Raw genomic sequence first — 11956 nt, 5'->3', positions numbered from 1 at the left:
CATATTATATTGAGATTATATTCATATGCTTATTTGCCATCTGTGAGTTGTCCAGATCTTTTGCCTACTTTTTCATTGGTCGTGAATTTACTTATTGTTGAGTGCTTTATATATTTTGGGTACAAGTCCTCTATGACATATGTATTTTACAAATATTTTTCCCAATATATGGCTTCTCCCCTCCCCCCACCATTTTCATAGTAGTGCCTTTTGTAGAGAAGTTCTTAACTGAATAAAATTAAATTTAGCTGTCTTTTTGGATCATGCTTTTGGTGTTGAAGCCAAGGTCACCTAGATTTTTCCCCTATGTTATCATCAAGAAATTTTATAGTTTTGCATTCCATTCTGAGTTAATTTTTGTGAAAGGTGTAATATGGTCAGAGACTAGATTCATTTTTTTAAAAATTAATTAATTAATTTTTCAAATACATTTGTCTCCGCCTACCCACCACCACTTTCCCCTGCCCCCCCCTCCCCGCCTCAATCCTTCCCCACTTTGGCTTTGTTAGATTCATTTTTAAAGGTGAATGCACAGTTATTTCAGCACTGGTATTGCATTGAGTCTATAGATCAGTTGTAGGGGGGAGGGATTACATCTTGACAATATTAAGCTTTCCTATTGATCCAGTCAGTGATTGTGTTTTCACTTCAAATTTCAATCACTCCCCCTTTTCTGTATATAGGAAACTAATTGGCAACTGACCCTTGTGTATTAAACTTATGTCCCACAATCTATTTTTTTAAATTCTCACCCAAGAACAACTTTTCATTGCTTTTTTAGAAAAAGAGGAAGAGAGAGAGAGAGAGAGAAACATTAATGGGTTGCCACCTCATTCATGCCCCAACCGAGGATGGACTCCATAACCTGGGTATATGCCCTGACCAGGATTTGAGCACATGACTTTTCAGTCCATGGGATGACACTCTAACTGGGACCTACAATCTTGCTATAATTGCTTATATCTTTGTTTTGTTTTGTTTTGTTTTTTATCTTCCACTGTTTTTCTGTCTTCTTTGGTTTAAAAAGAAGCATTCCGTATGATTTATTCTGTATGATTACATTTCTATCCTCTCTTGGCAATCAGTTTGAGTTTGCAATATATGGAGTCTGACAAGAAGGTATCCAGCCATGTAATATGAAGAATGGAGACATTTATTGAAGAAAGTACAAGATACAAGGAACATTGTACATAGGTCAATGACTCCTCAGTCGCCTTCAAAGTAGGCACCTTGGGACCTCACACAGTTCTTCCAATCATCATATTTTCCTGAATCTCATCTACGATCTTAAATTTTTTCCCTTCAAAGGTGATTTTAATTTTGGGAAAAGATAGAAGTGGCAGGGCACCAAATCTGGGCTGTACGGGGGCTGAATCCCCTGGGTGATTTGATGTTTCATCAACAAACTCTGTATGAGATGTGATGCATGAGCACGTGCATCATCATGATGAAGTTGACAATCACCAGTTGCCCATAACTGCAGCCTTTTGAATCATTGGAATAGTTTCTGTGGAGGAATGTTCAAGTTTAATGTAAAAATCTGATGCAGATTCATTGCTCTACTTGCTCAGTCATTTGAATGTGACGGCCACACAGTACACATGCTCTCTCAACTGCACCTACTACTCCCATGGACTAGTACAGTGTGGTCATCATCATTCATGCATTCACATCCCAGTCCACGCTCCTTGGCTGCCAGGTTACATTGATGAGGCCCAAACTGTTCTTATTATATTGACAATGGTTGGGCTTTTTCCGGGCAGTCCTCATACATTTATGATCAGTCCAAGTCCACTTTCAAATAACATTATACTGCTTCACCAGTAATGTAAATACTTTTTAAGAGAAGTTTCCCAATTCCTCCTTCTTGTCCCTTTTAACATCACTGTCATTCATTTCAGTTATCTTTGAGGTATAATCATTGAATATATTTTTACTGTTATTTTTTGGAACAAAATGTTATTTGCTAGATCAACTAAGAATAAGAACTTATTTTGCCTTCATTTATTCTTTCTACAGCACTGTTCATTTTACTGTGTAGATTCAAGATTCTAACTCATAGTATTTTTCTATGCTCTGAAAAACTTCTTTTAACATTCCTTGCAAGGCAAGTCTATTGGCAACACATTTCCTCAATTTTATTTCTCCTTCACTTTTGAAGGATAATTTTGCAGGATACAGAATTCCAGGTTGGTGTGTTATTTTTTCTTTCAACAATTTAAATATTTCACTCCACTCTCTTCTTGCCTGCATGATCCCTGAAGAGAAGTCCAGTGTAATTTTTATCCTTCTCTATAGGTAAGGTATTTTTCACCATTTCCCTCTACTCCCTACCCCCATCTGGCTTCTTTCAAAATTCTCTGTCTTTCATTTTCTGCAGTTTGAATAGGGTATATTTATGAGTCTTTTATTTGGGGGGCACGATATTTATCCTCCTTGGTGTTCTCAGAGCTTCCTGGATCTGTGGTTGGTTTGGTGTCTGGCATTAATTTTGGAAAATTGTCAGCCATCATTTCTTCAAATATTTCTTATGTTCCTCTCTTTCCTCCCTTTCTGGTATTCCCTTTACAGTTTTATAATTGTCCCACATTTCCTGGATATTCTGTTGCATCGTTTTTATTAATTTTTTTCTTTGCACTTTAGTTCTAGAAATTTTTATTATCTTCAGGATCATTCATTCTTTCCTCGGCTGTGTCCAATCTATTGACGAGCCCATCAAAAGCATTCTTCATTTCTGTTACATTGATTTTCATTTCTAACATTTTCTTCTAATTCTTCCTTAGAGTTTCCATATGTCTGCTTATATTACTCATCTGTTCTTGCATGTTGTTCACTTTTTGCATTAGAGCCCTTAGCATAATAATCGTTACTTTAAATTTAGATGTGATAATTCCAAAATATCTGCCATATCCAAGTCTGGTTCTGATGTTTGGTTTATCCTTCCAGAATGTGTGTGTGTGTGTGTGTGTGTGTGTGTGTGTGTGTGTTTTAGCATGTCTTGTAATTTTTTTGTTGAAAGGCAAATATATCAGGGAAAAGGAACTTACGCAGATAGGCCTTTATAATATAAAATTTTAAATGTATCTGACTAGGAGTTAGGCTGTGTTATTGTTTGCCACAGCTGTGGTGTCTGAAACTAAAGTTTACTCTAGTGTCCTTGTTTTTGTTTCTCTTGTCTTTGGATGTCCCCAGTGACTCTTTAAATAGGGTCTGATGCTTGCAGTTCTTTTAGCTATAATCCCCTGTTATTACACAAAAACCCTACTTCTGTGGTGTTATGGTAAGGTGTGGGAGGAGGGAAAGAATTCTATGGTCCTATGATTAGGTCTTATTCTTGAGCCGGAGTTGTTTACCTCCTCCCATGTTGAAGGCTAGAGAGGGTTGGAATTGGGTGTTTCCCTTCCTCTCTGATAAAACAGTTTCCCTTGAGATCTTATAAAGAATAGATGGCTCTGGGAGTATTTCAAAAGGGTTAGTTTTCCCCTCCTCCTAAAAAAAGAGGAGTTTTTTGTTTTTTTGTTTTTGCTCAGATTTCCACAGTGAGACTCTGTTACAGTTCCTAGAGGTAAAATTCAGAAAATTTGTGGGGCCTCTCTAAGGCTGAGCCCCCTTGCAATTTTTAACACAGGCTGGCCCACACAGAGCCTCCAGCCATTCCTCAATTACAGTTAAAAGTGTTCCAACTGATACCGGCTCCCTTCAATTACAGTTTAAAGTGATGTTGGCTTCAGCTGCTGACTTTCACTCCTGGTAAATTGTGATCCTCTGGTAAACTGCGACTCTCCATCTCTCCAGTTTTCAGGGCAGCAGTTTTCCCTGTCACCACAATGCTCTCTGACGACCTAAGAGGAGTTGTGGGTTTTCAGTTTGTTGAGCTTTTCTTTATTTTTGTGATGATGGAAACTCCCAAACTCTTTACATTTTGGACCAGAAAACAAAAATCCCTTGGTAGTTCTTTGAAAATTTATGCTTAAAGTGTCTGTCATAATTAAAAAGTGCTCGTGTCAAATTTCAAATTTATTCTTATCCTCCGTAAACTCAAAGATACATATTTATTTCCTGTTTTAACCCTTGAAAGAAAAAAAAAGTTTAATGTCTATTATTTTCTAAGTACTTTCCATTCAAATGATATATTTTGTTGTTGTTCTTGAACTAGAATTGGGCAAAGGGAGGGGAGTGAAAACTAAGGGTAATAATAAGCCAAGAATCACTTACTGACCACTAGTTTTTCTTACACAGTTTGGTAACATTCTAAATTATCTGAATCTGATGTGTTTCAATCTTTAAAAGACTCAGTGGTCTATATAAGTTATTAGTAATCCAAATCTCGGGTTTAACTTGCCTCCTCTTGAATCACTGCCCACATTCAATTCCTACTAAATAGGGGTTAAAGGTCACTTGAGTCATCTGCAAGTAATCTTTCAGCCTACTTAGTTCTGCAAAGTGATTTGGAATAAAATTTGAACACTTACAAAGATTAGAAAGTGATTGAGTAAGGCTGTTTGTTAAGTTTTATTTACATTGGAATGACCTAAATGCATTTATTAATAGTTGATTTAAAGAGGATGATTTAAAAATTTTCCCATAGAAAATTTTGCCTTTTAGTTTTTTTAAACACGATTGATTGAATTTGGGAATACTATCTGGCTTCATAATTATGTGAAAACAAGTTAGTTGAATATTACTGCTTTTCATGTTCATATATGTATGTGTGTGTATACATACACACATAAATACCATGTTTTAATACCTTTTCAAAAAGGAAAATAGAACTTAGGGCAAATTTAATGAATGTTCAAAAATATCTTTTGCTGATTGAACTATTCTGCTTTAAACCTTTGAAATGCTTAACAAAAATTTAAATGACTTAGATTTGCTATTACAAAATGCTGGGGGTTTTTTTGATGTAGCAAGTATTATACACTTTAAATATATTCAGTGGCCAGAGAGAATTTCTTACAAGTATAATAAGAAAGGAAATGATGAAATATCTCTGCAACCATGCTATATGAGGGTAGGAAAAATGTGGGCAGTTCCAAAGTTGAAAATAGAGAATAAATGCAGATTTATATTACCGTAATTGGAATTCTCGACAGTTAAAACTGGCTGAACTCCGGCAGAAGCCCATGTAACTACTGCTAGCAGAGGCACAAATTTGGGGTAATAGTAATGGTAAGAATAATAAAAACAAGACCACCAACAATACTAATGGCTAACATTTATTGATTTCTTACTATGTTCCAGGTATTGTTCTAAGTGCTTTACACGAGTTATTTCACTTAATCATCCTATAATTTTGTGGCATAGACACAAATGAGTAAACTGAGGCTTAGAAGGTTAGATGATTTATAAGGCAGTGTCAGAGCCTGTATTCAAGCTCACGCATGGCTCTGACTCTAGAGTACTTAACACCAAGTTTTCAAAATGTTAAAAAGTTTATAATTTCCATTTGTTCTTTCCACACTTAAAATAGAAAAATGACGTTATTATACGGTCCTTTCCTCTTTTCAGGCATTTCCCACAATACTTTTCAAGAAGACATATGATTCAGCGTTATAGATCTGAAAAAGAAAAGTACATTAAGATCAATAACCATTATCTTTATGAGTTTATTGACTAGTTAAAAAGACATGCTATATGCATTGGCTGTTGTTTTACCAGAATTTAATAATTTGTTATATAGACCATTGTTTTTACACACCAATATAACTGAAATTCAATACCCATATTCCCATTTATTTATAACCCGAGCTAGATTGTAACATTACTAATAAGGCAAAGGTGGGAAGTGAAAAAAGCTAGTATTAAGTGGAGATATATATGCAATGTTTCTATGTTAAGCTCAAAATACATTCTTTTTACTGACAAGATTGAAATGTATGCTTCCAAAGCCAAAAAGCGATTGTCTTATTCAGGAGCTTGCAAAGTCATGATAGCAAACAGGTAATACTTGGCCACCAGCATATCCAGTTAAGTCCGGTTCAGAGCTCTTGCCTGGGATTTAGTGGGGGTATGAAAAATCCCTTTTTCCAGTCCACACAGAGAACTCACTTCCTGTGGGTTAAGTCACAAACTGAGGGGTCGTCTTCCTCTATCTCCACCTTTTTTGAATACATCTAAGATTATTTTTGGCTTGTTTAGAAACAACAAGTAAAATAAAAGACTACCTAAAGCCGTTTTTCCTAATCTGCCCCTGAAATTCAAGTTTATGCTCTTTAATTAAAGCCACTTATACCTATTTTTAAGTGCTTAAAATAATTTCGTATTTTAAGATTTCCCTGCTACTTTACCTCCTTTGAGAGGTTTACACAGATAGGAACTTGTCATACATGTATTTTTTGCATTCACTTAGTAATCAAACTTCATCACAATAGCTCAGCGGACAACAAGCGTACCCTTCCACCCTTCCATTCTCTTGCAAAGAGCATGGTCGGCGACGTGGCCCGTGGCTGGGTAACCTGGCAAGAAAGACTCCATTGTAACACATCTGAGCAAAGAGACCAACGGGTTTGCTACCTTGACTCGAACAGTCTGCTCTTTTGAACTGGGACTCGCTAGAGCTGGCAGCTAACCTGCACAGCACAGCCCAGCCTCTGGGGAGAAAAAGAGCAGGAGGCTTGCTGCACCGAGAACAGGAAATGTGATGCAGACATGGGACCCACAAACTGAAATCCCTTCTCAGCAGCGCCTCCCAAAGTCAACCACTGCCTTCCCAGCGCAGGGTCCCCAGACCACGCTGGCCGCACCCCAGCTCCTTTCTCTTCCCTCCGCAGCTGCACACAGACGAGCACGTGAGCGCGGTAGCGCGTCCCAGCTGTGCCTCAGCTGACCGATTCCTGATTGGATGAGACGGACGTGGGCTGGGGTGGGGCCTGGTCGCCTGCGTCCCTCGCCATTGGCTTTCAGGGAACCCGCCTCCCCCTCAGGTGAGGCGGGCTTGCGGGTGGGCGCGCCCCCGACATTCTCCTCCCTGCCCGCCCGCGCGCCCCCGAGCGCGCCTCCGCCCCTGCCCGCCCCCTGCCGCTGCCTCTGCTCCATAGTGCACAGAGCCGCCTAGTCTGAGGGGACGCGAAGATCGCCCTCGTCGCCTCTTGAGCCAGTCGTCGGGCTGGGCCTTGACAAGCAGCCCGAGGGAAGGCTCTTCTGAGCCCAGCCTGGAGTCCTGCTATTGTCGCCTGCTCCTCCTGCCTCTGATCTCACGAGGGGTTTCGCACCTCTGGACGTGCCTTTCCTCTCCCCGTGTGTGGAGGGAGCCAGCGTTTAGGCCGAAGCGAGCCTGGGGGGCGACGGCCGTGAAGGTATCGCGGCGACCGACTCGCCATGGAGGGCGCCGGAGGCGCGAACGACAAGAAAAAGTAAGCCCGTGCCCTTCGCGGGCACCCCAGTCTGCCCGCTGCCCCGGGCTCGCGGGCCGGCCTCGGCGTTACGGGGGGCCGCCTTTTTGTTTCTGCCTCTTCTCCCTTCCCCTCTCTCTCCCCCCAACCTCGCGGGCCGGGCTCCCCCTCTGTCCACGTCGCCATCTTGTTGTGGGGGGCGGGAGGCGCATCGAAAGCGCTTTCTGGGGCCGGGGGCTGGGCGCAGCTCGCCTTCCCTTCCCGGCCGCCGGGGCCTCGCACAGCCCTTCTTATCCGCCTCAGAAAGCCAGCTTGCCCTGTGCCCCGGTTCGGGTGGACTTCCCCTAGCCTGAAACCCTGGGAGAAAAAATGAGCCACGGCTCGATCGCCGCGGTTTGTAGCGAGCTTCCGCTCCTTCCCGCCCCCAACCTCTCCGGTTCCATAGAAAACTCGGCCCCGGGGCGGACCCTGCACTCAGGTCTTGGCTTCCCAGTGGGCTCGCGGCCCTGGGTTCCCGAACGAGGAGCTCGCGTGGTCGGACGCGATCCTGCCCCGAGTAGTCCAGCCGCGGCGGGTGTCTGCCTTTGTGCATTAGGGATTTGCCGCGATGGCTTGAAGATGGTTAACTTTTTAGTTTGCACGTGCAGGTTTTGGTGTGTTTTAATCGCCTTGAAAAAGTTTCCGAGACTAAGAGTCGGACTAACGGGAATTTGGAGAAATAGCAACATTTTAAAGAGAACATCAGAATTGGATACTTGAGTTTCTCTCACCTGTCATGATAACCCAGACATTACAAATGAACATGTGCCTCATTCTTGAAAGTATTTCAGTGAAAATGTAGCGGCTTTTTCTATTTAGGCAAACATTTTTAATGACATTGAAAAACAGTATGTCATCAAAGCAAATAAAATGCATCATTAAAATTTTTAGAAGTCTTATTTTCCTAAAATTGAAGTATATTGAGAAAAAAAGTTCAAAATATAGTCGAAGTAAATAATCATTGTTAAACTTAATGCAAGTTAAAAAAAAACAAACCAGAAACCAAAAAACCTTGAAGGTCTAAGTGGTATATCGCAAGATTAAGAATTGTTAGTTGGACCGGTGGAATTGAGTGACTCCCCCGACCCCTACATAAACAGTTTAATCCACTTTGGTGTTTTAGCCTTTGAGGAAATCATTTTAAGAAATTGAAGATTATTTATAGGAGTTACGGTTAGTCCAGTCGATTGGCTTTACTGGTAAGTCCTTCCCTTCTTCAAGGAGAGATTAATGTCCCTAATTAGTGTCAGCAAAAGATAAACTTGTTTATGTTCTTTCTATTTTGTAGGTCCCTTTTTGGTTGTTATTCAATGAATGATACATTCTTAGTTTAACACCAGAGAAAGCATTTATAAAATTCAAAAAGTGACTAAACAGGTTTAGACTTAATTCCAAGAGTTGCCAGTAATAAATTGCAATTAATTTTGCAGAAACGATTACAGTGCTTTTGATGAAATGATGTGGCTATTATATCGTAAACCTGAAGCAGATTACCTTCGTGTAGTGCCAATTCTCTGTCCTTTTTATATGCTGAATCATACATACATTATACTGTACATCAAGTTATGCACCAATCACTTCCTTTTCATAGGCAATATTGTAATCATTTCCCCTTTGCAATTCATCAGTTGAGAATATCATAAGCAGCTTTAATATAAATGAATTAATTAGCTACTATGCATCACCCCAATGCTAAACTAGTTCTTAGATTTTCCTCAGTCCCATCTGTTTAAAATTTTTCTCATTTGAAAATTTAGCAAATTTGGATCAAATTGAATATTTCTTAATATAGAAAAATTAAGTTAAACACCAAATAAATGGTGGCTGTACAACAATTCTAATTAGATGCTGTTTGTTAAAAATGTCTGGTTTTTGTCCTTTTCTAAGCAATAATTTTTAAGCTTTTTGAAAAGATAAACAGATTGAGGGACAGGGATTTTCTATTTCCTTACAATTTTCCGTTTTAAATAAGCCAGGATTTGGGTGAGGGACACAAACTTGTCTTTTTTTAATGAAAGTCTAGCACCTGGCTGGTGTAGCTCAGTGCATTGAGTGCTGGCCTGTGAACCTAAAGGTCGCTGGTTCTATTCCCAGTCAGGGCACATGCCTGGGTTGAGAGCAAGGTCCCTGGTTGGGGGTGTGTGAGAGGCAGCCAACTGGTGTTTCTGGCATTGGTGTTTCTCCCTCTCTTCCCTCTCTCTGAAAATAAATAAATGATTTTAAAAAAGGAAAAATAAAGTCTAGGAAACTCATAGCTGAAGGATTGGAAGAAATCAGAACAGAGGATGGATATGGTTATAATAGATTTAATACAGGGCCTTTGATGTTGATTCCTTACGGGTAAGGGCTGGCTTTATTTAGTAGCACATTGGTATAGATTTTTAGATTTCAAAGGAATGTCAAAAGGTCCATTGTTCGGTTTCAGGTTTCAGACCATACTCCGTCAAAGTTTTCCAAAACAGTTAATGGATCATTAAAGTAAAATCTCTGAGAATGAATATTCCTTAACTTCCTCTTTAATTTAGGTCATTAAAAGCCAAGAAGCTCTCTAGTTTATTAGTGACATTTTTCTTGTTAGATTTTTACTTTTATTTTCCACTTGTTTGAAGACCAGCCTGCCAGGTGGTTAAGAGCATAGGATCTAGAGCCAGACACCTCTTAGTCAGTCCAGCCTTTTCACTTCGTTAACTTTGTGAGCTTGGGCAAATTGCTGAATGCTTCTGAGCCTATGTCCTCTTTTTGAAATGATGATAATAATAGCAGCCAAGTTAACAGTTATTGTGAAGATTAAATGAGATTATACCCAGTGCCTGGTTTAGGCGTCTTGGTAACACTTGAAAATAAGCATTTAAATTAGAACCTGTTAAAGTTCTAGTTTAAACTTCCACGCTTAAAAACTCTTTTTGCAAGTTTTTCCAAGTATTTATTTATTTTAGTTCTTCTCATCACCTCATCCATCTTTTTTATACCTCCTAAAAATGAAGAGACTAATATTGGATCCAGAGCTTTAAAAGGGATTCTGTCTGGTTAAAAGAGTACATTCCTAGGTTATGTTGGCATTTAACATCAATTATTCTTCTTGAGCATCTGATCTACCATCTATTCTAGGTTCCCTTCACAATTTCTTACCCCTTATCTCCACCCCAAATAGGTTACTTTGAATTTACTCTGGAGTTTAGAGACTAGAGTCATAAACACATTCTAGTCATACAGATCATTTCAGCAAGGTATTGTGCAAGGCACTGCAGTCAGGACTGGCAGTAACTTAAAACATTTTTGTCTTACTGTTATAGTTTAAACAATTTTATAAATACTAATCTTTGCTAAAACATGAGTTGATAAAGTATCTATTCCCAATAAAGCATATGAACCTACATGGTAGAAAAACTGTCCTTTGCTTAAGGATTTCTGCATTTAAGACCATTGGCTTCCACCTCAAGGCAAAGCTTCAAGCATGTCTTGTTAGTCTAATTTTGGGGGCTTGATTTGTATGAAATCTCTATTAGTGTACTCTTCCACATGTGTGTTTGCTGATGCATGTTGTTTTAGACGGATAAGTGTGGTGGTTCATTCCTGTGGTCTTACTGTAAAGCATTTTGTGCATTTTGGAGGTTGAATTTTCTAATCTTTCTTCATGTTGATTTCCATTGTCTTTGCAGTTTTGTTGGTGTTTACACTCAAGGTTAAGATTTTTGTGGTTATGTTTTGTTGTATGTTAGGAATGGTGTCTAGGAGGCTTAGGGAGATTACTCTCTCAACTGATATTAATTAATTAATTAATTTATGAGCTTGTAGTAATTTGTGTTTGGTGTGAGATTAAAAACTTATACATAGATGTTAAAGAGTTGGGTTAGATTACTGTGCTTGTTTATAGATGTATCTTAAAATATAATAAATTTATGTACTTTAAAAAGATTAAAATCTTATCTAATATTGTTAACATGTCTGTTTCTCAGCTAAGAAATCAAGTTAAATGTGTTGTTGGATTACTTTTCTATTAAGTTGATCTTTATTAAAAAGAGCAGTCTCTTTTTTTCCTTTTTATTTCTTCCTCTTTTTACTTTTTTAAATGTTGGGACTAATTATCTGGTTGATGGATTTTACCCAGCCTTCTGCTACTTGTGTATGTTTTCTGCTTAAATACAGGATTAGAAAAAGAATTTGAAACTAAGATAAGCCAATCTTCTTGTTGCTCAGTGTTTTTGGTAAAAGTGTGATGAGGATTTTTAAATTAACTATATACAGGTGTTGGAATTTTAAAAATAATTGTAGTCTTGTATGTCTGTTGGGGCATGAAGAATTAACTATTTTTGTATGTGCATTGAGTTTTATATTAAAATTTGATTTTTCTGCAATAAAAATAAATAAAACCATATCTACTTGCCAGACATGACCCTTCTGGAAAAAATATGTAAAATCTAAATTTAATTGTGGTAAAAAGAAAAACCCATAAAATTTCCCATCTTAATCATTTCTTAATGTACAGTTCAATAGTGTTAAGTATATTCACACTGAAGTGTAACCAATCTCCAGAACTTTTTCATCTTGTAAAACTGAAATTCTATAACCATAACAATTACACT

General features: G+C 38.6%; 1 protein-coding gene across 1 annotated transcript in view; it reads left to right on the top strand.

Moving 5' to 3' along the window:
- Positions 1 to 6915: 6915 nt before the first annotated feature.
- HIF1A (hypoxia inducible factor 1 subunit alpha) overlaps positions 6916 to 11956 on the top strand; it is a 44732-nt gene continuing 39691 nt past the window's right edge. Inside the window, exon 1 of the mRNA XM_054567463.1 lies at positions 6916 to 7355. Within this exon, the coding sequence (XP_054423438.1) occupies positions 7321 to 7355 (35 nt within the window). The 5' untranslated portion in view covers positions 6916 to 7320. The remainder of the gene's footprint in view (positions 7356 to 11956) is intronic.

The sequence above is a fragment of the Pteronotus mesoamericanus genome, unplaced genomic scaffold (assembly GCF_021234165.1).
Source record: "Pteronotus mesoamericanus isolate MK-2021 breed Mesoamerican mustached bat unplaced genomic scaffold, CSHL_Meso_final contig_182, whole genome shotgun sequence".
Taxonomy (NCBI): Eukaryota; Metazoa; Chordata; class Mammalia; order Chiroptera; family Mormoopidae; genus Pteronotus; species Pteronotus mesoamericanus.
This window is presented reverse-complemented; position numbering and strand designations above follow the sequence as displayed.